The sequence below is a fragment of the Aspergillus lucknowensis genome, assembly GCF_044049455.1.
Source record: "Aspergillus lucknowensis strain CBS 449.75 chromosome Unknown BJX67scaffold_84, whole genome shotgun sequence".
Classification (NCBI taxonomy): domain Eukaryota; kingdom Fungi; phylum Ascomycota; class Eurotiomycetes; order Eurotiales; family Aspergillaceae; genus Aspergillus; species Aspergillus lucknowensis.
Genome location: NW_027263628.1, coordinates 46,381 through 69,135, shown reverse-complemented (window position 1 = coordinate 69,135; position 22,755 = coordinate 46,381). Strand labels below are relative to the sequence as shown.

At 50.6% G+C, this 22,755-nt stretch overlaps 12 protein-coding genes across 12 annotated transcripts; 5 read left to right on the top strand and 7 right to left on the bottom strand.

Annotated features, from left to right (window-relative positions):
• Positions 1 to 340: 340 nt before the first annotated feature.
• On the bottom strand, positions 341 to 1,288 carry BJX67DRAFT_386307 (class II fructose-bisphosphate aldolase; the record flags this gene model as incomplete). The annotated part of the gene is made up of 4 exons (XM_071034039.1): positions 341 to 566; positions 632 to 733; positions 853 to 1,128; positions 1,200 to 1,288. The coding sequence occupies 4 exons, from the start codon at positions 1,286 to 1,288 to the stop codon at positions 341 to 343; spliced, it is 693 nt and encodes a 230-aa protein (XP_070880699.1).
• A 539-nt stretch (positions 1,289 to 1,827) lies between these two features.
• Positions 1,828 to 2,619, bottom strand: BJX67DRAFT_367951 (uncharacterized protein). Its single transcript, XM_071030588.1, has 2 exons — positions 2,343 to 2,619; positions 1,828 to 2,251 (listed from the first exon to the last, which is right to left on the bottom strand). The coding sequence occupies exons 1-2, from the start codon at positions 2,589 to 2,591 to the stop codon at positions 2,030 to 2,032; spliced, it is 471 nt and encodes a 156-aa protein (XP_070880698.1). The 5' UTR covers positions 2,592 to 2,619; the 3' UTR covers positions 1,828 to 2,029.
• A 1,805-nt stretch (positions 2,620 to 4,424) lies between these two features.
• On the top strand, positions 4,425 to 5,554 carry BJX67DRAFT_327305 (uncharacterized protein). The gene is made up of 2 exons (XM_071027441.1): positions 4,425 to 5,269; positions 5,327 to 5,554. The coding sequence occupies exon 1, from the start codon at positions 4,511 to 4,513 to the stop codon at positions 5,201 to 5,203; it is 693 nt and encodes a 230-aa protein (XP_070880697.1). The 5' UTR covers positions 4,425 to 4,510; the 3' UTR covers positions 5,204 to 5,269; positions 5,327 to 5,554.
• Positions 5,555 to 5,981: 427 nt separating this feature from the next.
• Positions 5,982 to 6,775, top strand: BJX67DRAFT_327295 (Rho family protein). Its single transcript, XM_071027440.1, has one exon. The coding sequence runs from the start codon at positions 6,171 to 6,173 to the stop codon at positions 6,690 to 6,692; it is 522 nt and encodes a 173-aa protein (XP_070880696.1). The 5' UTR covers positions 5,982 to 6,170; the 3' UTR covers positions 6,693 to 6,775.
• Positions 6,776 to 7,501: 726 nt separating this feature from the next.
• Positions 7,502 to 10,125, bottom strand: BJX67DRAFT_327293 (putative phosphoinositide-specific phospholipase C). The gene is made up of 4 exons (XM_071027439.1): positions 9,580 to 10,125; positions 8,797 to 9,526; positions 8,145 to 8,742; positions 7,502 to 8,091 (listed from the first exon to the last, which is right to left on the bottom strand). Exons 1-4 carry the CDS (start codon positions 9,958 to 9,960, stop codon positions 7,926 to 7,928), a joined length of 1,875 nt encoding a protein of 624 aa, XP_070880695.1. The 5' UTR covers positions 9,961 to 10,125; the 3' UTR covers positions 7,502 to 7,925.
• A 601-nt stretch (positions 10,126 to 10,726) lies between these two features.
• Positions 10,727 to 11,591, top strand: BJX67DRAFT_386302 (uncharacterized protein; the record flags this gene model as incomplete). The annotated part of the gene is made up of 2 exons (XM_071034038.1): positions 10,727 to 10,778; positions 10,831 to 11,591. The coding sequence occupies 2 exons, from the start codon at positions 10,727 to 10,729 to the stop codon at positions 11,589 to 11,591; spliced, it is 813 nt and encodes a 270-aa protein (XP_070880694.1).
• A 184-nt stretch (positions 11,592 to 11,775) lies between these two features.
• On the bottom strand, positions 11,776 to 12,565 carry BJX67DRAFT_375807 (mitochondrial 54S ribosomal protein mL54; the record flags this gene model as incomplete). The annotated part of the gene is made up of 2 exons (XM_071031751.1): positions 11,776 to 12,029; positions 12,091 to 12,565. 2 exons carry the CDS (start codon positions 12,563 to 12,565, stop codon positions 11,776 to 11,778), a joined length of 729 nt encoding a protein of 242 aa, XP_070880693.1.
• Positions 12,566 to 13,607: 1,042 nt separating this feature from the next.
• On the bottom strand, positions 13,608 to 15,564 carry BJX67DRAFT_327155 (NAD-dependent epimerase/dehydratase family protein). Its single transcript, XM_071027436.1, has one exon. It carries the CDS (start codon positions 15,161 to 15,163, stop codon positions 13,868 to 13,870), a length of 1,296 nt encoding a protein of 431 aa, XP_070880692.1. The 5' UTR covers positions 15,164 to 15,564; the 3' UTR covers positions 13,608 to 13,867.
• A 1-nt stretch (position 15,565) lies between these two features.
• On the top strand, positions 15,566 to 17,479 carry BJX67DRAFT_327156 (spherulation-specific family 4 protein). The gene is made up of 3 exons (XM_071027437.1): positions 15,566 to 16,192; positions 16,353 to 16,710; positions 16,964 to 17,479. Exons 1-3 carry the CDS (start codon positions 15,972 to 15,974, stop codon positions 17,282 to 17,284), a joined length of 900 nt encoding a protein of 299 aa, XP_070880691.1. The 5' UTR covers positions 15,566 to 15,971; the 3' UTR covers positions 17,285 to 17,479.
• On the top strand, positions 17,313 to 18,559 carry BJX67DRAFT_327196 (uncharacterized protein). Its single transcript, XM_071027438.1, has one exon. The coding sequence runs from the start codon at positions 17,675 to 17,677 to the stop codon at positions 18,380 to 18,382; it is 708 nt and encodes a 235-aa protein (XP_070880690.1). The 5' UTR covers positions 17,313 to 17,674; the 3' UTR covers positions 18,383 to 18,559.
• An 851-nt stretch (positions 18,560 to 19,410) lies between these two features.
• BJX67DRAFT_367940 (endo alpha-1,4 polygalactosaminidase) lies at positions 19,411 to 21,405 on the bottom strand. Its single transcript, XM_071030587.1, has one exon. The coding sequence runs from the start codon at positions 20,656 to 20,658 to the stop codon at positions 19,714 to 19,716; it is 945 nt and encodes a 314-aa protein (XP_070880689.1). The 5' UTR covers positions 20,659 to 21,405; the 3' UTR covers positions 19,411 to 19,713.
• Positions 21,406 to 21,548: 143 nt separating this feature from the next.
• BJX67DRAFT_367938 (uncharacterized protein) lies at positions 21,549 to 22,718 on the bottom strand. Its single transcript, XM_071030586.1, has one exon. The coding sequence runs from the start codon at positions 22,457 to 22,459 to the stop codon at positions 22,079 to 22,081; it is 381 nt and encodes a 126-aa protein (XP_070880688.1). The 5' UTR covers positions 22,460 to 22,718; the 3' UTR covers positions 21,549 to 22,078.
• Between the last annotated feature and the right edge of the window lie 37 nt (positions 22,719 to 22,755).

The following is a 22,755-nucleotide window of genomic DNA, read 5'->3' as shown; positions in this document are numbered from 1 at the left end:
GCAGATTCCCCAGATCCATTTGGCTTGGGATTTGTTCGGCTAAATTCCCTCACGAGACTCCATTCTCATTCTCAGAATCTCTGCACATGGGCATCTCGGTTGCTGAGACATGAAAGTGCTCCCGAGCTTCTCATCTTTGGCCTCCACCCTGCAAACCGAGGTTATATTACACGTTTTACGGGCTTGCGTGGTCAACTTGTCTCGTAGCTATATAAGTTTGGTTAATTTACCATTCGAACTGAGTGAGAGTCAAGTAAAATTTTGTTCGGAGCTCGCATGATCTGCTTTCTCTTGAGCACTTTGAAGCCTTGCCTGAGGATCCGAATAAATCCATAACCCGCTAGATGGACTTGGTGTAAATATCAACAGCCTGGACCTTGAGAACTGTTAATTCCAATTTACCAGCATTCTCGGCAACAAACTTGGTATATTCATCGCGAACGGCCCTGTTAACATTTATCTTTGCTACCCCACAGTCTATCGCCTTGCGGAAATGTTGGTCGGAAACAGGATGAGTGCCGTGAAGGACTAACGGCTGCTCGATCGTGGAGGCAATCTTCGAAAGCCTGGACATGGCATTTCATTATTTGACACTTTCTAGTCAAGTAGAGGGTGGCGATGGTCAACTCACAAGTCAGTATTCCATGACTTCTCAGGGCCACTGGGGCCGTATCCCCCGTGGATATTCCCGAAGCTCGGGGCGAGGAAATCTCCATAAACGTCTTCGCTTCCTCTAGATTTGTAAATATTGGTCCCAGATCCACACTGGGCAACCCATCCTCCCCACCTTCTATACGACCCATCTCAACCTCAACCGCGATCCCCAGCTCATGCGCGCGTCGGATATTCTACGCACAGATCTCCACATTGGCGGATTCGTCCAAAGTCGACCCATCGATCATTATCGAGTCGAAAGGCATTGTCAGAGCAAGTGCAATATCAGCGGGATTGATACAGTGATCAAGGTGCACGGCAATCGGGACAGGCGCAGCATGTGCGGCCCTCTCAACATAACGGACGAACTCGGGGCCTTGGAAGTGTAACGTCCAAGGGAATAGTTGGATGACTGCGGGCGACTTTTTAGCTTCCGCTGCTCTGATGACGGCCATAATTCCGTCAGTGTTGTAACTGGAATGGCATGAATGTTCAGCATGCCAATTCAACTCTCTATCTGTATATGTGGGAAGGCCGGTCCATACCAGTTGTATGCGCCTACGGCATATTGCTTGGCTTTGGCAGCATGTAGAATGGAGCGGGTTATATTATTCTGGAGTTGAACTTCCGCCATTTTGAAAGTTAGGATAGTAAGTGCAGGTGTAGTGCCCGGGTTCCTTCTTCGGTCGGTGGCCGTTTTTATACATTGAGGGACGGAGAATCCCGAGAACGCGAACAACTCCCAACACGGGCCATCGGGCTTCCAGAATTACATATAGAATGTGAGGATCTGTGAAAATGACGCCAAAAATAACTGCTACAGAGGCCATAAACAGCCGCATTTCCACCTGCAACTCCCAGCTTTTGGTTGCCGCCCAAGCGTCCCTTCATGTTTTGCAGCACTATTCTGCACCTGCCAAGCATTGTTAAGTCATGGTATTAGCACTGAACTTCGGTGAGCACAGCTAGGGATTAGCTTGCTAGGGGTGGGGCAAGGGAGGCGCGGTGGGTTAGATGGCGCGTCGGTTGGGGGTATATTTGAGGAAGGTCTATGAGAGTTGGTGAGCAATTGCAGCGTTAGGTTTGCGTCCACTAAAAGTATGGGATAGGTTGTCTGTTGGTGTATAGCGACTTGATATGTATCCGCCTGACTACTCAGGGCTACGGCATGAAATTTGACAACCACCGCCTATTCCACTACAGCCGGACTACAAGCCGTAAACAATTCATTCTAGGTATGCCCGACATTAAAAATAATTCGCAGCAGCCGCCCTTCTTTCTCCAGCTACCCGCGTTGTTTTAACCATTACCCAAATGGACCTTAATCCAACTATACCCTATTTAAACTGACCGATATACTTAGCAAACACTGCGTTTAAGGCGTCCAAATCGTATAGCGAACCCCATCCGGCGACCGAGGAATCCTCGCAGAAGAGATCGAGTTCCCGTTACGCGTCATGAAGACACAGCATTCAGGCATCTGGTGGTAAGCCTGCTGCTGCATAGCCTTGAGAATTGTCGAGCTGTTCAAATGATGCGCGCTCCAGTTCTCGTATCCTTCTTTGTGCACGTACGTCGTGAAGACAGTTGTGTCGGCCTGGAGTGCCATTCAAGTGAGTCACTTATTTGGGGACTCAACCGTCCATCTCAAGATGGTAGAAAGTAAGAAAGGAGAGGACAAGACATACATCACCCCGCGACCTATTTTCCTGCACTTGGATGTTAAACCACGTCACATTAGCCCGCGAGTGGTCCGGGAAGATCCCCTGGAGGTCGATCCGGAGGTCGTAGTCATTCGAGCTGTGGATGTTGGCGGGCCTGTTGGGGATGTAGATTGTTTTGTCCTGCATTTCATTGATGTAGTTGATTACGTCTGCCCATCTGCCATGACTGTAGTTGTTGCGGATAAGGTTCGAGCTATCTCTGATATTGGACATTGTTGTTTATAGAGGGGAATGGATAGTTAGGGTTGGGGTTTGTATCATGAGCGAGAGGACAGGGGAGTGAGAGTAAGGAGCTGTAAATATTTGGCCTTCAGTTGAGGAATCGAGCTTATTAAATAGATTCCAGGTCCCTCCATCTTCCACAGCTCCCCATCTTGGGAAGTGGGGTTTAATGTCTGTTGTTCGTAAAGCCGTCAGCCTTGTCGGCCTTCCTGGGCTCCAACCTTGTGATATGAACGTGTCCTTCTACTATTGGATCCAGGAAAGATTGGTAAGGGCTACCATGCATGGACTTCCATTTCAAGGCTATCATTGGAGAGAACCGCCCTTCATCAGCCTGTCGTGTCTGCATACACGATTTTTAGGCAGCCTGAAATCACCACGAGGCTATGGTTACGCCTCTTATTTCCCAGGGACATGAAAGATTAATAATATCTAGTATCTAAGGCTGGCTTGACATGAGGCTCCGGGTCTCTGAGTCCTAGCTAATAGGGTAAGGATTCTGGAAGTGGATGTAGTAGAAAATAAAAGGGCGCATCCAAAATCTTCGACAAGAAAAAGGGGGCGAAGGGGGCGGGCGTTTTTAGAGTAAATAAGATAGGTCACGACCAGGTCAGTACAGAATGTAGGAGGGAGGTTGAGGAATAAAAAGGAACTAGAAGGAGAGAGGATCAGGTTAACAAGGAGTTCTCATATCCCTGCAGGAGCCAGTGGATGGTGAGGACAATACAGCATATCAGGCGGTTATCCCAAAAGAGGCAAAACTAACCACAACACTGAATTCACAGGTTCTCGCTTCACAAGTAGAATGTGAGGATGTGTGAAATCAACGCCGAAAACGACCGCTATTATGGCTGTTTAAGGCTTCATATCCACCCGTTGTTCCCAGCGGAAAGTCGATGCTCTGGCTTCCCATCATACGCCTCAAACTATTATTCTATACCCCCAAAGCCCTGTTTTAGTTACCTTCCTAAGGTGATGCTAGTGCTCGACTTCAGAGAACTCTTTTGTCTGTTTCAAACCGCAGCCAAATCGAGGCCAAGTATAGCTTCCTATTCAGCTAGGTCTAGATCCCTTCTAATTTCGCCCGGCCGAGTCAAGCACAATACAAAATGCCACCTTTTCCCTTCTCCTCATTATCTTCTCCGTTCGCCCTCCCGACCACCCTCGTGCCAACCTCTCTTCCAAGCCAATCATTCCTTACTTCTAGTCCCAGATCCCTTACTATCTGTATCCAGCCTTCTTGATCGCGCCTTTTCATGTCCCTCATGCGCAACCCGACGAGCAGCAGTATTGGACAGACCTAACCCTCTGCCAGGAGACTCAGGTCTCTCTAAGCCATTTCAAGCGATGGAAATCGCTCCTGAAAGTGCGGGAATGGACCAATCTTTTCTAAGCTTGGGAGGGTGGCCAGTTTCCCTAAGCGGCCAGCATTCTTATATACTGTATTGTTCATACGCTGACCCCTTCACTAAATATACAGCGGCTTGGCACTTCGGACAAAACCTCGACCAGGAAAATGATTATCCGCCCTCATGAGGCGCCTTAACTTCAGGCATAAGGTCCCCGAGAGTGCAGTTTCCCGTATATACTGGATGTCTTCAACCTTCTCGTTGCATTTTATACGGGACAAATGATCCAATACTGCAGTATCAAGAAATCCATATCTATCCCTATCCCGGTCTCTCTCGTATTCCCTCATGCATCCAATCACGGTCATCTTGGGGAGAAAATCTCCACCAATAAGAATCATCTTTAAGGGATCCAGCTGGAGGTATAAATATCGAGCGAGGGATAACAATTCTTCCCCTCCTGCACCATCTTCGTCATCCACCCCTCAGTCATCCCTAATTCTCACTCCTTCATCGGATCTGTTTCACCTGGTTACATTCATCCTCCTTTCACTTTTCATCATGCAGCTCCGCCCACGCACCGGCCAGACAACTCAGCCTGCCCAACAAGCCCAACCCTCCGCCTCAACCAAGAGGACAAAAACGCCGCGAACCCAAGCACAACAGTCAGGAGAGACTCAAGAACCCTCCAACCAACCCTTGAAAGTTGGTCACCCAATGCCCAACTATCTCCTCCACATCCAACTCCCAGTGCAGAGCGAGGATGGGACAAAAAGAAAGACTACCCTCCAGCAACTCCTCAACCGGAGCGTTGAGGGCATCGTCGTCTGCGTCTACTCCCACATCTCCAAGAAAGTATTAGAGAGTGAATTTGAACGACTTTCCGGCGGACCAGCGTTACGTCTCAAGGTTGCATGGGTAGGACTCTCAACATATCCACCGTCGGTCCACGCAGCGCTGCTGGGCGAAAGTGAATTTCAGAAGGGTGAAAAACCGTATCGGATGCTGAGTGATCCAGCGACAAAGCTACTTCAGCCTATGGGGTTTGTTCGACCTCGACCACGGTCTAAGACCTGGTCAACGCGCATGCGAAAGCTAGGCAGTATCCGATGTGGATTTTTCATCATTACAAAGGATAAGAGGCTGTTTGCCAGGAAGATGGGGAAGTTAGATAACATAGTGGAAGAGCTGCTGACGGCGCAGATAAGGCTTTATGCACAACCCATAAATGGGGGGGTGAAACGTCCATGGTAACAGCGACTTATGACTATATATATCCATGCGCGCTAGAGGAGGTGTCTTACAAAGCTCACATTTTGGGTAAGTTAAAGCGCTTCCTTGATGACACCAAGAGGTAATTAAGTAATCCAATGTTAGGTATACTATACAGAACGGCATGTTTTTAGGGAAGCCCTGTAGAGCTTCTTCAAAGCAGCTATATTCCACTTGCTGTTCACAGAGGCTCTAGGATCTCCTCTTTCTTCTAGATACTCTGCGTTACTTGGTAATACTTCCTTTTGAAATGCAGGAATAAACAACTTCCTTAACTATTTTGCCATGTTGCTTCTTCAGCTTCAACTTATACTTATTGTATTTTTGCTCTATTCACTTTATTTTCTTTACCTTGGAAGAGGGTGTAATGCCATAGATCATCTATGGCTTTTAGTGGCCCTTCACTTGCTTGCAGTGTTGATAAGCTATTTAGGGTCAACTTGAAGTCTAACATAGTGGAATGTTAGGGCTGGCCATGGTCAAGCAACTGTAGAGCTGCAACAAGTCACTAATAGCTGAAACAGGACTTTACAGGCCCTCACTTTACTAGTACCATGTGAGGGTTGGTAAAACAAATGCCAAAAATGACAGCTACAAAGGCTATAAATAGCTGCGTTTTCACCTTTAACTCTCAAAGCAGTAAGCCACTGTTTAGCCTCCCCATATGCTTCCGACCATTATTCTTTACCTGCCAAGAGTTCTAGTTCCCCTAATATTGAATGAACACTGAAAGTTCGATCTCAGCAAGCTCCAGTGCATGGCTCCATCCAGTTGTTGACCTCACCTCTTCGGAACTACTAAAATCCGACACGACCCCGCGAGATCTCTGGTTTGGTTAGTGTGGGCCCAGGCACGACACCTCTCACGGTAGATTCTCATCCTGAGGAACCCAAGTTATGCTCTCCTCCTAAGCTTGATATCACCCACCAACTGCATTTGGAATTTCATCATGGCGGCGGTTTGTCGCAAGATCGTTGTTGTTGGTGATACCAGTTGCGGGAAGACCAGTCTCATTGCCGCTTTCTCTCATGGCACCTACCCAAGCGGCAACCTACCCACGTTGTTAGACCTTCAGTTGGTCGATACCCCGATCTCCCGCGGCCAGTTCCGGCTATCTCTTTGGGATACCACGGATCAAGATGAGTTTCGCCATCTTCGGCCTCTTGCGTATCCCGATTGTGATATTGTTCTTATCTGTTTCTCCATCGATTCACCCAAGTCTCTCGACAACGCGCAAAGGAGATGGGCGCCTGAGGTCCAGCGCTTCTGCAATGATAAGCCAACTATATTAGTTGGTTGCAAGAAAGATCTGCGAGACCAGGAACCAGAGAAGCAGGTCACCTCTAAGCAAGCCACTAAGGTTTGTCGCAAAATCAAGGCACAGAAGTATCTAGAATGCTCTGCTGTAACACTTGAAGGCGTTCAGGCTGTTTTTGACGCTGCAGCTCAGGCTGTTTTGTTTCTTCGATGAACACCAAATGCGCAAATTTTAATGGATGGAAGCGCCTATATTCGTTGTTGTCCGTCCATCGAGGTTCTGGAGTCGGGCAGGATGTGATTCACCATTTGATGCCCGTGGCACTCGGGACGACTGGGGAAGCGGGGCCCTGACCTGGAACTCAAGGATGGCTGACGATCATGGTTCGCATTTCCCTGAGGACAAGCGAGTCGTCAATAAACAAAATACACTCTCCGACCTGCCTCGTGAACTATCCACGACCTCCAGAACCTCCCATTTCCAGGCATCTCACTTTCTCGGACCTTGGGAGGTTACAGGCCCTGATGTTCTTGGATCCAAAGAAGTGGGTTGAACTGCAGTCAATAAGCAACCAACTGAAGGCCACTGGACGTCTCTGATATCATGGCTCCATTTTCGTCCAGAATGTTGCCCATCTCTACACTTGCAATCTGTCCGACGGTCATCCGCCTCTGATCGAGAATTAAGCCATTACCGCCTGTATGATATCTCCGCACCTGGAAAGACTACTCGATAGAGAAGATTGAATTTAGCTTGCCAATATGCAGGTATTCCCCAGAATTGACTTGACAGAGTTGAGCAGATAGTATTATTTATCTTCGAAATGCTCCTAATAGGCTTCAGATCTGCCTTGGATATGGTGTAGGTATCTATTGCAAGATTTACAAGCTACCATGATATTATGGCCTAGTGTCATTAACTGCACCCTCCGACGTAGTCTCCAGGATTGCGTGTTAGGGGGCAGCTCGAGTTACACAGAGGTAGCTAGTAATGACTGTTATTGTGCAATTGGGTTTCACAGACGGCGAGTAGAAACGCGGAGGCACACGAGGAGGAATGTCTTGAATGCGCAATTAACGTCTCTGTATGTTACTACGCGGCGGATTACGGAGGGGAAAACGAAGTGAGGTTGCTACGCGTCTAGGTGAGGCAGATATGAAGAGCCTCGTTGTGACAACTTCGGTGTTCTCTTCATTTTGTCTGGTTCTTCTGTGTGGTCTTGGGTTAATCTGATTCTGGTGTGTCTTTCCTTCTTGTCGGAGTATGGCCGGCAACTACGTTTCTAAAATTAAGCCTAGTGCGTACCAGATAATGAGTCTTTCTACTCTGCTGGAGGGTGGATGATGGAAAATCGAGTTATTCAAGTGCGGTGGATACCTTTTCTATTCTACGATCGCCCGGTAGTGAGGCTTCAAGACCCCAATGCACAGCTCTATGGTGTTCCGCTCACGATATGGTCTTTGTGACGCGCACGAGAAGATAGCCACCAGACTCTGATCCATCGACCTTATAGAGACGAATCACTCGGTAGCCCTCTTGCAGCCGGGTCAGTCGAATACAAGCCCAGGCGGCCAGAGAATCACGCCCAATCTCGTCGTCCTTGATCTTGAACCTACACTCGGTTAGCATTAGCAGTCCCACACACAACGAGTTACGGGGACGAACCTGACAAAGGCCAGCTCTTCCACGACCCCGGACAAGGTCGGGAACTGAAGTTTCTGAGAGCCAAAATCCGGGTTTATCCCCTCTCCGCTCTTGATAACACGCTTGTAGCTGGCTTTCTCCGAGTCCGTGCTATCATCTCCTGCCGGATTTGCGGAGTCGTCCGGTGTTTCTACATGCAGGTAACAAGCCACGTACGGCCTGAAGCCCTTCACGTTTTTATCGCCAGGAGGTAGAGCCAGCTCCTGCCCCGCTAGAACTTCAATCGAGAGGTCAACTTTCCGACGGGGAATCGGGGCGGACTCGGGCTCCGTGCTTCGGTAGCCCTTTGGTTTGAGCACCCAGCCTTGTTCGCCTGCGAACATTCCCTGATTAAGCATCATGCCTTTGTCCGCGTTCTGCCAGTTCAATGCTACGATTTGTGCGCCGCGTCGCCAGAAAAAGGTGGGGTCTAGATTGGAGGAGTTGACGCGGAGACCGTAAGGGTAGACGCGCATGAAGTACTTTCGATTATGTTCGAACAGAGCCTTGCCATAGTTCTCGTCCGCCTGCCGAGCCGCTCTTTCGGAGAGGGAGAAGACATGGCCTGGTACTTTGGCCTCTATTCTTGAGTTAGCAACGTCAATTAAGTGACTTGTTCACGAGTTGTACATACCGGGTTGTGTAAATTGCTTGAAGCTAAAGCCCTTGGTGAAGACTGCGTGTTTGCTCAGAGCACGGAGAATCTTGGCCGGTTTCTGAGGGGCCGAAGTAGATTGGGACGTCATGCCGGCCGAATTTATCTGTGCTAGTTGTTCGAGATCATCCGTCCGATCATCCAAATCCGCTTCGCCCTCAGCAGTTGGGGGAACCCATTTGACCTTGACCAGAATCTTTCTCTTGAGTTCACTAAGTGCCGGAGGTGTTTCGTGAGCCTCCATTTCCGGTGTAACCTCAATCAAGAGCCCCTTGAATGCATCCTCCATGATTTCCACCATTGTCTCCTGTTGTTCCAGTGATGCATGCACTTCCAAACTCACGATGACGGGCAGATCGCTAATGACAAAGGCACTATCACGGATCGCGTAACAGACCTCCCGGAAAGTTGTCCCCTTGGTAAGGGTATGGCCATGCAACACCTTCGGCTCCAGCCGTACGGGCGCCACTTTTGCAGCATCTGCAACTTTGCCCTCATTTGCTGGTGGCTCGTTGGATGACGATTTCCGGTTTAGGATGCTTCCTATCTTCGACTTGACGGTCTTCTTCCGTTTCGGTACCTTCGGCTTGTTTTGGGGCTTTGCATCATCGGAACTGGAACTACTGCTTGTTCCGTCGTCCTCGCTCTCGGAGTCGGGCTCACCGTCCCAGACGTCGATTTCAACACATCTGCACCCGCTTAAGAGAGCCTATCGAATATTAGCCACCGTCTCCGCAAACTGAGTACAGCAGCATGACTAACGTTTGTATAAGAGCTAGCCGCGGCATCACTGTAGAGCTGATTTCCAGTCAAGTACGTATTATGGCTCGAGGAGATGAAGTAGTCCGTAATCGGCGCAGAGGTGTCCGGCGGACCGGCGGGACGCAGCGCGGCAGCGACAGGACTGGCCATGTAGGCGTGAAACGCCGCCAAGGAACTGAGTGGATCGGTGGTCTCCGTGTAGTGGGAGTCCCTCTGGACATCTTTGAGGAAGGTTGAGTTCGGAGAGCTGGTTAAAGTCTTGTATATCTGGTCCAGACGGGTCTTGAATGAGGGCGAAAATGTCGCAATGGGCTTCGATGTGGACGAAGGGTCAAGGGTAAGTTGGCCGGTGCAGTGTGTGACCTCGTCGACGGTGGCCATTATTTCTGATCAGGTTGATAATGACTGGCCTTTCAAAATTACTCCTCTGAAGGGTGCCGGATTGATCGACTTATCGGTAAGGACGTGGTCGAGAGGGGGTGGCTCAACCCCGATGAGTTACTAGCGTTATTCGGAATGAGCGATGAGTTGAGTGATACAGAAAAGTCTTCCGGAGGAGAGGTTGTCAGGAGAGGTGGAAAGGAAGGTGAAGACAGAACACGAAGACATCTGAAGGTGAGAGCCTGCTCCACTTTGCTTTGCGTGGACATGGCGCGTGCATGTCTCGGCACGGGGTTGGGCAGCGCAGATCAGCCGGTGAGGACGCTCGTCGATGAAGGACCAATTGGGTACTGTGGAAAGCAGGAGTAATTGGTTATGGAGCTATCTGGATTGTCAATCTCGCTCAGGTTTGAAGCGCGAGTCTCGAGTGATGGGTCGAACTCTCAATGAGGGGCAGTGTGGTACTTATTCTCTGCGGGGTAATCTTGAAGCTATCCAACCTTGGAGCGACACCCCTCAGTTTCTCTTTTTTGGAGATTGAGCGGAGCCAGAGGCTACGCAGCACATCATATCACAGGCCCATCGAAACGCATACGCTCCGCCCTTCATGCAACAACAGGCTGATAAATCAAATTGCCCCCCCTCCGACTAAATCTCCGATGTTCATCGTCCCATCCATATAAAGCCTGCCGAGCCGTTTCCTGATTCTCCGGAAACTTCCAAGACTCACTTACAACACTCCATCGGCCTTTCACCAGTAACCACGATGGCAGAATCTACGCGACTGCACTTTTTCGACATCTTGTCGGAGCTCCCTGGTACGTCCAATGCCTCTCAATCTAGATTCTAATCGGTACTGACGCCCTCCAGGGCCGACCAAAGCATGGTCCCCCAACACCCTCAAGACCCGAATCGCCCTCAACTTCAAGGGCATTCCCTACACACAAACCTACGTCTCGTATCCTGACATCGAACCCATACTTCGTAGCCTGTCAGTCGCGCCACACCCAGAAGGAAGCCTACTGCGTTACACCCTGCCCGCAATCGTCCATCCCTCTGTGAAATCCAATCCGTCCGGCGCACTCATGGACTCCCTCCCCATCGCTCGACACCTGGAAGAACATTTCCCAAACACACCGACCCTCTTCCCGTCCGGTAACGCGAGTTACGCGCTTGCAGTCGCTGTGAACAAGATTATGAGCGCCGCCGGCAGGGCCGGATATACATATCTCATTCCCAAAATTAGGGAGATTTTGGACCCGCGCGCGCAGGAGTATTACACACGGACGAGGACATCGCCTGGATTCTTCGGAAAGCCGCTCGAGGAAGTCAGTCCCCAGACTGAGAAGGAGCTGCGGGATATCGTGACGAATATGAAGAAGGAACTGGTGCCCGTGGTGGAGATGTTGAAGGGGAAGGCCGGGAAGACGGGGCCATTTTTTGAGGGCGAGACGCCTGGATACGCGGATCTTATATATGTAGCTTTCATGATTTGGTTTAAGGTGGCGGATGACAAACTCTGGGAGGAATTGTTTGGGGTGGGTGATGGAGAACTTAAAGCGTTGTGGGATGCCGTTTATCCCTGGGTAGAAGGACAGGGCGAAGACAAGGAGTGGAAGGTTCCGCAATGACCAGTGGCTGATGAAGGTGGAGTATAGTACAGTGAGTTTGCATTCAGCGGCTTGTCTGGGGATTGAAGGAAGGAGAAATAGTGTGCTAAAATACATGGTAGAGCCGCAAATATGCGCCCAGCGTATGGGAACGGTATAAGGCGAACGATGCTTTCTATCCAACGCGCTTAAGCAAAAATGAAGACTAGAGACTGCGCAGGAAGTTGTCCTCTCTAATTGCCTTCCTCCGCGCCACTCTCGAACTCTTCGTGATCTCGGACCGCTTCTCGAGGCTCTCCGCAGCCGCGACTAGGGGGTCTCGCGGAACCTCGTCACCGCTATTGTAGGCTGCAGGTGTGATATCTGTGGCCTGATGGTGGGCCGGAATCTGGGGGGGTAGAGTTGCGGCACGAGCTGCCATCTTCTTCTCGTAACGTTTGCGCTGTTTCTTGTTCAGAGCTGTGGAAAATGGGTAGTCAGTATAATGGGAGATAATCTCTACGAGAACCGGTGAACATACTGCTTGGATCTACGCCACCCTTCTTAGTTTCCTTCGGAGCATCCAGCAATGACCACAACCATTCCGGGTATTCCCAATCCTCAAGAGCGATAACATCTGGCTTATTCTTAAAGTAATTGAGTCCGTTCAATTTGGTCCCCGCGATGCAAGAGCTCGGAGGGCGTTCCACGGGCGATTTTGCGGCCTTCGCGGGCTGTGTTGGGTCCACATCGACGTGAACGCTTTCTGGCGTACTTAGGGGTTGCGATACTCCAGGGGTTGCCGATGAGATAGCGGAGGGAATGGTTACGTCGTCGGCAATGGATTGTCGGGGTTTAGGAGGAGGAGGCGTACCCGATACCGTGGGGTGTCTGTCGCTGTAATTGCGGAACTGAAGGGTTTGCACTTGGGAGCTTGCACTGAACGAGGATGCGAAGGATTGATGGTGAAGTCGAGTCAGGATGCTTGACCGACAGCGCTGGCAGATCGCTTTCATGACTGGAGAGGGATGTGTTCTGCGAGACACGGTACCGAATACACGCCTCGATAATCGAAAGGTTGAGCAGCGCAGTGCGGAGGGTGGACTTGAACTGTGGATGGCATCAGGAAATCTGCGGACGAATTTGATGCCAAGCCGGAAGTTTCACGTGAGACTTCAAAGTCACGTGTGAAATTTTGGACGTTGCCGAATTAGGAAACTTATCAACCACGGGCACCTACTGGGCACCTGCCTGCGCCGGCACCTGCGCACCTGCACAGCTCACAGACGCCGACCTGCCTTTTCTTGCAGCATTCCAACATTTGCTTCACAAATATTTGTTCCGGAGACCGTCCCAACTAATGTCAGCTTGTGGTATCCCAACGAGCCGCTTTTCTGCAGGCACCGTCTCTCTTCTTTGATTTAGATTCGGACTGCTTTCCTATTTCCGATATCCGAATGGTGTGCCCTCCAGCTTGTGAAGATAAGCATCAAGGGCGTAACAGAGCCTGGTCATGGACGCTCTTCGGGTCTACCTGACCAAATAGCATCATTTTCTCCGACAAAACGGCTTGAGTCTTTCCATTAGCGCATCTTCCTGCCACCAACCTAGATGGTTCTCCTTCAAATGGCAATACCGACGCTTCATTCCTTTCATTTCGCTTGCATGGTACCCAGTGCGTCCATACGTGGCAACATATGAAACTACTATGTAATGCTGTGGATGCTGCTCCGAAGGAATGATTGTGTGGTGTTACATCTCGCCCTGTCTGCTTCTGCCGGGGAATTGGATCGTTCATAGAGCCTCCAATGTGCGTTACGGAACCAAGCCTTACGGTGGGAATGCGGTGGGGGGAGACCTCGATCTAAAGCCCAGCGGGCCCGATGAACCGGACCACAAACAATGAACGGCATCAGGGTTCATAACTGGCCTTTCAAAACACCCATAACATCCCCTCAACCCTTGTCCACGTATGTTCATGCGAAGAGATCAGTGACTGACACTGCATCAAAATTATATAGCTCTGCTACAATGAAGTACGAGCTTCAACAGACCGAGCATAGTGATATACAGGGAGTCTTCGAGCTATTAGGAATTATGAAAAGAACAGGCGAATCTACATGCCAACACTTTCCCCTGCGGATCTTATGCCAAAGTAAAGAAAAAATAACGCTTGACGAAGGGAGCTCGGAAAAAGGATAGATCTTCTATCATGCAGAGAACGGAGGAGCTTGTGAGGTTGCTATATGACTCAAAAGGACAGAATCGAGACTGAAGAATACCCACAAAACGCCGACGATAAACTCTTGGACTCGAACTCAACATCCTGCAAGTGTCAAACCGCTCGCTTCGAGAAACTTACAAAGGCTACCGCACGCGTCCCTCAGCGTCTTTTCGGTTTTCCAATGAAGTTCTTGTTGCGATCTAGTGGCGATGGCAATGCAGGAACCGACATCTCCGGGACGGCGAGGAGCAGCGCTAGTTGGGATTCGCTTTGAAGACACACTCTCCATCGTGTCGATTACTTCCATCACTGAATGGCCTCTGCCAGTGCCTAGATTGAATGCGCGGAAGTTTTCGACAAGTTTCCCTTCGGCGGCAACATCGAAGGCTGCAACATGGCCTCGAGCCAAGTCCGTAACGTGGATGTAGTCGCGGACGGCGGTTCCGTCCTCCGTATCCCAGTCAGTACCGAACATTTGCAGTTCCTTGTACTCCCCCGTCATGACCTTCACAACGACGGGAAGGAGATTCGTGGGGGTCTGTTTAGGATCCTCCCCGAGCAAACCCGACTCATCGCAGCCGATCGGGTTGAAATACCGGAGCGCCACAATTGTCCACTCCGGATCCGATGCCGCGAGGTCAGCTAGGATGGCTTCGCACATCCATTTTGTGCGTCCATATGGGTTGGTTATTCCGGTGCACCCAGCTTTGACTGTTCGGTCGATCCCATCGGCGCCATGAAAGATCTCGTCTTTGTGGGCGCAGAGTTCTTCTTTGAGCGGCAAACCAGAAGTGGCCAGCGTGCCATAGACTGTCGCCGATGAAGAGAAGATGAACGTTTTGATGCCGTAAGAACCCAATGTTGTTGCGAAATCGATAAGACCGCTCACGTTGTTCGCGTAGTACTTTAGCGGAGTTTTGATGCTCTCTTCAACCGCTTTATAGGCGGCGAAATGGATGACACCGGCAATCTTGGACTTGGGAGTGCCCCATCTGGATTGAACCTGATACCGCTCAAGCAGTTCCTTGAGGGCTTCAGTATCCCGATAGTCGTGAGTATCCAGATGGAGGGCTGGCATCTGTGTTCCATGCTCTTTATGATGCATTTCTGCTAGAAGTTTGATGCGATTGAAGACGCCCTGGAAAGAATTGCTAAGGTTGTCTATCACTATCACATGATAGCTGGCCTTGAGCAGTTCTAATGTCGTGTGGCTTCCGATAAACCCGAGGCCTCCAGTCACCAGGATGTACTGACGGAGAGGGAAGTTACGCAGTAAATCCTCTATGTTACCGTCAAACAGGACGGAAGACTGCGTTGCTGGCGTATCAACGCATATCGGAGAGCAGGGCTCTGCAGGGGAACTTGCGTCCGACTGTCGAGGACTCTCCATAGTTGACACTGAAAAGACAGAGCACAGATACCGGACCGAGATGTGGCACAAACAAAAAGTGGCTAGTCAGATGCAACGACGGAACTGAAGGAATAACGAGCAGTTCATCCAGTCAAGCCCCAACGGAGTGTGAGTGACTCGAGGTCGGCGACCACCCAAGAAAGGAGCGTTCCCAATTTTTTTTATACCTCGTCAAAGCGAGCCTGGTTTTCTTCGATGTACCTGCTGCGGTTCTGAGTCAAGTTAGGCGAAGATATCGTGAACCGTAACTCGCCTATTTACAACAACACATAAACCTGGAAGCGTACGCAAGGTAGGAAGCAGCAGAAACGGAGCGGGAAAGAAGGAGAAGAAAAAGGAAATAAACGAAAGATTTGGAATAAATTAAAAAAAATGTCAGCTTTCGTTTTCCTGCGATGAGGAGGGCACTGAGTTCGCCTCCGTTGGCGAGTATCAGACAAATCTAGGCGCCTCCACAGGATAACAGTATTTTAAGTCTGGCAGCAAGGGAACAGAATCTTTCAACGACGGCTACGATGACTAAATCCAAGTCTTGCTGCATGTTTCTAACTCAGATCCACTCTATTTTGGGAACGTGGTTGACGAAAACAGGTCTGACTCGCTACAGGTCACCTCATCGCCAGGAAGGCTTGAGAGGACCAGAGCTACTTATTGCTGGACCCTCCAGAGTCGTGTCCGACATAGTCGCTCTTGCCAGCCAAGCCTACGCTTTTTATCCCAGGCACCTTGGTCTTCTTCGCATTATTCTGATGTGCTATTCCTTGAGCTTTGCACTTCTTCCGCCGCTATGGGATCTGGGAAACACGTGAGGGACAGGCGCTGCCTTCGCAGCCGACGCTCTCGCATCGCTGTGGCCACTCTTGCTTTTGTTGCTATTCTCGCAATCGTCCTCCCAACCTCGATTATACTCACCTTGCGCAAGGATAACGGTATGGGCCCGAAAGCCAAGGTCTTTGTCCCTCTTTATGTGTACCCCGCTCCGGGTGCCTGGGATCCTTTGGTGAATGTGTAAGTAATGCCTGAACTTCCCATTCCTTCTCCAGCCTCCTGTCGGGTAAACTTAAAAGATAAACTGGAACCATGCGAACGCCATCAGCCACCCGCGAAGAGGCGTCGGGCATGGACGAGTCGTCTCTGATTTATTCAGGGCGGAAGCTAAACGCCACAGTATCTCTGCCCATCCTGATGTCAATTTCACTGTCGTTGTGAACCCCAGTAGTGGCCCAGGCCCGAATGTTCTGCCCGACGGCAATTACACAAGGGCAGTTCCCAGATTAGCGGCTCACGATAATGTCCGGCTGCTGGGCTATGTTCCGACGACATACGCGAAGCGCAACGTATCGTTGGTGCGCCGAGACATCGAGACTTACGCCGCATGGCCCACGAAAAGCTCTAATCCCGACCTTGCGGTTCGGGGAATATTCTTCGACGAAACGCCGCAGCAGTACAATGCTGACGATTTGGCGTACCTGAAAGAACTTACTTCGATCGTGAAAAGCTCCCCTGGCTTTGGGCCCGACAATTTCGTAAGTGTGACACTGCCGTGTGATCTATCTAGGTTTTCTTTCCTTCCGCGCCATCAGCCTCCGCCGGGGCATATCCCTTTCACGTCGAACATCTTGGCGGCCTGTGCATTTGTCTGTCCTTTACCCGCTCGAATTAAATTGATACTTTCAGCTTGTTCAGTGTTTTGGCTAACCTCCTGATAAAAACCCCTGGAGTGAGCGTACAATTCTCGGATGGTTTGGTGGGATGACTGCTAATTCCTGCCAATCCCAGGTTTTCCATAACCCCGGGGTTGTGCCAGATTATCGCTACCTGTCGGCAGCTGACTCGACTGTGGTGTTTGAAGAAACCTATGACACCTTCCAAGAGCGACACGGCGCGAAACTGTTCGAAGAAATTCAAGACAGCAACCGCAGCCAGCTCTGCGCTGTGATCCATTCGGTACCAGACAGCGTGGAAGGATCAGAGCTCCGGAGATTCGTTAAGCAGGTCCGACGAGTTGCAGACGAGGTCTTTATTACCCATCTCAGCACTGACTACTATGCCAACTTTGGCCGCGGGTGGGACGAGTTTGTGAGTTTGATGGCTCAATAGTCGCACACTGTGGTGTTGGATATATCTCATGCTTGGTACCTCAGTCCTGAGAAGGTTGCGAAGTTCTCGGGTCTGATCTGATCTCAACCTTATTCACAATGAGGCGGTTGCCTGAAGCTTAATTGATGGCTGAGAGCTCATTTTCTTGAGACCTCTTTTCCCGCTCTTTCTGCTCTCCTTTGGCTGGTTTCTTTCTTTTTTCTCACGATGATGTTGTCTATGAAGTGGGGGGTATCAGTGAAATCCATACGTATTTCAGTGTTGAGCAGTGTAATTTTCATTCCGCCCTTTGCACCGTGAGCCGTTTTTGTCGTAAAAGCAAAGACTGGGCTTGTACAACCGTGCAATTGGACCCAACGAAAATAAGGGCCAGTCGGACGAAAGATTTGAATGCGACCAGTGGAACCAGCACAATCAAGGACATCGTGCCCGCTTTTGCGACAAGAGGCGCCATTGGCAGATGTGGGATCTGGCCAGATCCGCGGGAAAGTAAATCGGAGGGGTTCTAAAACCTGCACAATGGGGCGCGAACAGATGTCTGCACCCGCAGCAAAGCGGATACTGGAAGTGGGTGACTTGTGTCGTATCCCTGCAAGGGCATCCCTGCAGCCCAGTTTGGACACGGTTTGTTCTGACATGGCCAGTCGCCAAGTCACTGTGAGTTCTGGGAAGACATACAAACCTGGAGAAGTTGATGAGCCAACATTCAATTTCTGTCAGGAGTCTTCGATGCGGGTGGCAGAGTCAAGATATACATCGATCGAACCGAATATTCCTTATGGCGTCTGTGCGACTCTCCCGGAATTTTACGACCATATTCTCCTATTCTCCTATTCTCCAAAGATAACTTATTCATCCGCGCAGCATTGGACAGACTTCCGATGTTTATTCCCGGGTCTCAAGCCACAATGTCGTCCTGTCTCAACATCAGACGATCATCGTCCCTGCAACCACCCAATCGTTTCGACTGCTCGTCCTTATACTGGGAGTACTCAGCAACTCAAAGCAAGGGAAGCGAACGCCGTCGTCACAAATTGCCTCACATACTCGAAAGGAAACAGGGAACCCTGCCAGCAGAAAGCACCTCAGACGGCGTGATTGAGAAGTGTGCCAGCACACTGGGATATTGTCTCTGAATTCTGACTGGGCTGATGGCGACCTGCAGGACGCAACACGATCGGATGAAATTCTGTTTTCCTTCGCTTGATTATCGATCATAATTATCCAGTAATTTCAATGGCCCGGCTTTGGATGATGAGAACAGAGATCGGCCAATTCCCCGCGTTTCATTCCCATTTCTATCTCTCCATGAAGAACTGGGACGGGATAAAGGATCAAACGCCTGAAGACGACTTTCGCGTGGGATCAGCGACCAGGGTGGTACTTCAAGAGTCCAGGCCTCAGAGGGGCCCGGGCAGCGATGTTTGCTGGCCTGGCTGCCGAGCTGCATATTTAGCCTCCCGGATATATCAACTTCCTTGACTGAGGGCGGATAAAGCGAGGTCCAGAATCTCTCAACCCGTCCCAACACTCCAGTCGGTCGGGGTGGCAATCCCTCCGGCTGCTCGCTCGGTCTCCCCCACGAGCCCTGGAGGTGGTGGGTATGGTGGTGGCTCGATCGATCACCGTGTTTCGCCTTCGAGTGTGTCTCCCCTCATTGATGGATGTCTCATTGAATCGGTCCGTCTGTGTACGAGAATAATCCCCCCATTTTGTCGTAATCTTCCCCGACATGTGACATGATCTCACTCTATTGATCTCTGCCTTTGTCTTCGGAGAAAAAGAAGAGAGGAAGCATCGTGAGAGAGAGGCTGAAAAGGTGACACGTCGATTTCGGGGATGCAAAAAACGAAGTACTAAAATACAAACTGGTCTTGTTACCGTGTTGTTCCATCACGGTCACGGTATTGATATGGAAATTCTCGTATACAGGACCTTGTGGCTTGCCCATGACTCTCCAGAACCTTTCCAGGGAAGTCCTTCTCGGCGAAAGAGATGGCTAACCTGCACCTGAGAAGCAAAGGGACTCTCAGACCAGTCCAACAGCCCACCCAAAGTGCGTGATTCACCCTATTGACTCAGACGCTTGAGCCATGCCATGCCATGCATGTGGTTGTGTGATTGTGCCTGGGTGGCGGATGCATTCGTAGATCCTCTTGGGGGAGGGGTGCACGCAGCGATAGGTATGGGGAACTCGACCGATTTTGCTGTGTCTTGGCTCGAAACTTGAGCCTCTGGATACGAAGTACATTATTGTGCCAATGTGGAAGGAAGGCTAGCTGAATCATTGAATGCTATGGCGCTGACTTTGGGTATGTATAGTGTCTGAAGGATCGGGTTATGCCATTCCTGGAGCTAAACGATTTATACGGGAATGCATTTCGCTATGTAGTTTACAGAAGTTATCCAACCAACTCCAGATCAGACAGCTAACAAGTCTGATACCAATTATCCAGATCCATATTCTTAATCAGCGTCGAAAACTTATCTGACTCCCCAAAATCACACGCCTCCGTCTTCCTCCTCCCTGTTACCTCGACCTCATCATTCACCTTATCCCCCTTCGGATACTCAAGATGGAAGACCGGCTTGTTGGCCCTCACGAACGCCGCATAGACATCGCACTCATGGTATTCCGCACACTGCTCATTCACACTCCACTGCATATCCCCGATGACCCGATCAATCACGGCCCCCGCATTCTTCAGCCCGATCGAAAGCCCCCTGTCGCGGGCCTCGCGCGCCAAAAACCGCACATAGTCCACCGTATCCTCCTCCGACAACCCGAGTCCATTGTCGTTATCGTACCCATCCACATTATCCGGATCAACGCCGTCACACCCCTTCTCGCGCGCAAGATCCAGCCGCGCCGTCATGATATCCCGTATCGCCTCCGAAGTGATATCAACCCAGCTCTCGCCCTCCCAATCGGGGAGGTCGGCCCCGATATCCTCCTGCGGGAACGAGGACGCATCCTCGCGCCAGTCCTCGTACGTGCCTGCGGAGAAGTAGCAGATGACCCTGCGGCTCTGCGCGTGGAGCTCGTCGATCGTGGACGCCGGGTTTTCGAAGAGGTCGATGTCGTAGACATCTACGGCGGGGCGTGTGTCGTTTAACGCGTAGCTCAGCACGATTTGCCAGGTGCTTCCGACGGGTGGTTGCCACGTTGTTGTGTTATCGCCGCCGCTGCCCCCGCCGCCGCCGGAGGACCCATTGTCGTTGTCGTTATTTAATCCGAGGCCAAGGCCGACACCTAGCCCGATTGCGAGCGCGAGGATGAAGAGCGTGATCCCGAGGATCGCGGCTTTCTTTTTCGTCGACCAGGTTTTCCATCCTGAGGCTGCGGAGGCCTTTATGGCTTCGTCGGAGGGCATTTTTTTGCGGCCGTTGCTCGGATGGTGAATTGGGGTAATTAGGAGAAGGATGCGTCTGAGGTGAAGGGATCGGATATGTTATGAATCAATGGATGCGAGCGCGCGAAAGGACTGAAGATGGAGTTGGAGATGAGTTGGGGTGGGAGTTGAGGCTGTGATGAGGCGCTGGATGTTGCGAGATATAGGATGTTGTTTGTGACGACGGTCGTTTGATCAATTTGTCCTGACTCGACTCCGGATGTTCACTCTTCACTGGACTTCGGGGTCAGTGAATTCCAACCGTCCTCGTTGAATTCTCCGTATTCCAGCAATCCACTTGCAGTCGAGATGAGAGCCGACAAGAAAGAAAGTCTAGAATTCGCGATCGACAATCAAAAAGGCGTGGCGCAGCGAAGACCGAAACCGAGGTTGCAGCCTAATTATGGTCGCGCGGACTTAATTCAACGACAATCTCTGCTGTTGGGGACGGAAAGACAAGCGCTGGGTCTGGGAAGTAAATGCGCGTGAACGTAGAGACTTTCTCGTAGTGAGAGGATTCAGATGAGACGGTTAGATATGATGGAGCGAAGTTAAACCTGGGGTTGACGATCTGCTGATCGGCGTTCGATCGCTGGGCTGGCACTGACAGGGAAGGGAGGGAGTCAGGGACAGACAGCTCCAGACCATGAGAGGACAAGGCGGTGATCCAAATCATCGAGTAAGACTCTTTCTGTCAGAGTCTGTTTCTTTGGGCTTTCTTGAGCAGAGCGAAGCACGAGAATCTAACTTGTTCTGGACTATTTAGCTGGTGCGTTGGCAGACTTAGGGCTGAGTTGACAGTGAAAATTACGTATATTACCAGGCTGAAGCCCTGTGAACGGTACAGTAAAATACTGACCCCCATTGGACTGGAAGAAATCAAGAAAGGAACTTGAATCACCGTGACCCAGTTCTCCCACGAGAAGTTCGAAGATCAATGAAGTTCCGCAACGTCCATTCCTTCCGAACTCATCCACATAGCCAAAAATCCAACTGAAACTCATCCATGTAGCAAAAAATGCAGGATCCCACTCCGCCATGACTCCCCACTCAGGACACCCAGGCACAGTCCGTTCTCGACCGTCTTGGCTGCAGAATCGAGAGTGAGACTGCCTGCAAAGAAGCGCCGGTGCCGGCGCCGCTCGAGGCGCGAGTCGGAATTTTAGCGCATGTGAGGCGATGCAATGGATGCATTTCGGTGTGATATGAGATGGGAAATGGCAGGGATTGAGCACGGTGAAGGGTGGAGGGTGAGGCATTTGATGATCCTTCTCTGATGCACGCATGCATTTGTTGAGGAGTACTGCAGGAGGACTGTTGGATTGTTGGATTGCTTTTTCGTCTCTTGAGTGTACAACGTCCTCCTGGATTTCAACAAACAGACATCTCCTTCCGACACCCGTTAGTATAGTCGGACAACTGCCACAATCGCAGCCGAGGAACTTCCTCTACGGTTTGACGGTACCTGACTGACTGACTCGTCCTCGTCCTCCACCGCAAGTTTCACCATCACCGTCATACAATGAGGGATGAAGCCTCGGGTCGCAAACGCAGACCGCCGGTCAAGAATATCCAACATCGATGAGGCGGATGAATGTAAGGAAGGAAACGAGGGGGAAATGCCTCCGGAATCGAGGTCTGTCAGCGCGGGATTCGACGGGGGCGGGGGTCCCAATGATTCACCTGCACTTTCTTGACTCTTTGAGTTGGCTACATGACTTCTGTAGGGGTCTGGTCTCCGATGCAAGGAAGGAAACGAGGGGAAATAGCCGATGATATACATATCACCGTGGTGCTGTTTATCTGAGAGTTCAATGATCGATCGAGGTGCAGTGAGACTGTCTCTAGCATGTAGTACGATGTCGTGCGGCTTCCTTTACTCGAGTAGTAGTACATCGACCAATACAACAGCAAACTGCTCTAAACTCCAGTGACTCCATGCCTCCACCTCCATGAGTCGAAGACGGCCGGCGGTCAGAGCGACAGCCCTAACCGCTCTGAATTAGTCCGTCACAGCGCCAATCGGGTATCGTAATCCCAGCATGTCCTTCTCGGAGGAGATTTGAGAGGCTGCTATTA

Excerpts from the sequence above, each read along its gene's own strand:
- BJX67DRAFT_327155 (XM_071027436.1), bottom strand. The coding sequence starts at position 15,163 with ATGGAGAGTCCTCGACAGTCGGACGCAAGTTCCCCTGCAGAGCCCTGC.
- BJX67DRAFT_367940 (XM_071030587.1), bottom strand. The coding sequence starts at position 20,658 with ATGCCCTCCGACGAAGCCATAAAGGCCTCCGCAGCCTCAGGATGGAAA.
- BJX67DRAFT_367951 (XM_071030588.1), bottom strand. The coding sequence starts at position 2,591 with ATGTCCAATATCAGAGATAGCTCGAACCTTATCCGCAACAACTACAGT. Across the intron at positions 2,252-2,342 it reads AAAATAGGTCGCGGGGTGAT|GCCGACACAACTGTCTTCAC; the intron begins GTATGTCTTGTC and ends ATGGCACTCCAG.
- BJX67DRAFT_327156 (XM_071027437.1), top strand. The coding sequence starts at position 15,972 with ATGGGATCTGGGAAACACGTGAGGGACAGGCGCTGCCTTCGCAGCCGA. Across the intron at positions 16,193-16,352 it reads TGGGATCCTTTGGTGAATGT|TATCTCTGCCCATCCTGATG; the intron begins GTAAGTAATGCC and ends TAAACGCCACAG. Across the intron at positions 16,711-16,963 it reads GCTTTGGGCCCGACAATTTC|GTTTTCCATAACCCCGGGGT; the intron begins GTAAGTGTGACA and ends TGCCAATCCCAG.
- BJX67DRAFT_327293 (XM_071027439.1), bottom strand. The coding sequence starts at position 9,960 with ATGGCCACCGTCGACGAGGTCACACACTGCACCGGCCAACTTACCCTT. Across the intron at positions 8,743-8,796 it reads CAAGCAATTTACACAACCCG|AGGCCAAAGTACCAGGCCAT; the intron begins GTATGTACAACT and ends ACTCAAGAATAG. Across the intron at positions 8,092-8,144 it reads GAAGAGCTGGCCTTTGTCAG|GTTCAAGATCAAGGACGACG; the intron begins GTTCGTCCCCGT and ends AACCGAGTGTAG.
- BJX67DRAFT_327295 (XM_071027440.1), top strand. The coding sequence starts at position 6,171 with ATGGCGGCGGTTTGTCGCAAGATCGTTGTTGTTGGTGATACCAGTTGC.
- BJX67DRAFT_327196 (XM_071027438.1), top strand. The coding sequence starts at position 17,675 with ATGCGACCAGTGGAACCAGCACAATCAAGGACATCGTGCCCGCTTTTG.
- BJX67DRAFT_327305 (XM_071027441.1), top strand. The coding sequence starts at position 4,511 with ATGCAGCTCCGCCCACGCACCGGCCAGACAACTCAGCCTGCCCAACAA.
- BJX67DRAFT_367938 (XM_071030586.1), bottom strand. The coding sequence starts at position 22,459 with ATGTATATCATCGGCTATTTCCCCTCGTTTCCTTCCTTGCATCGGAGA.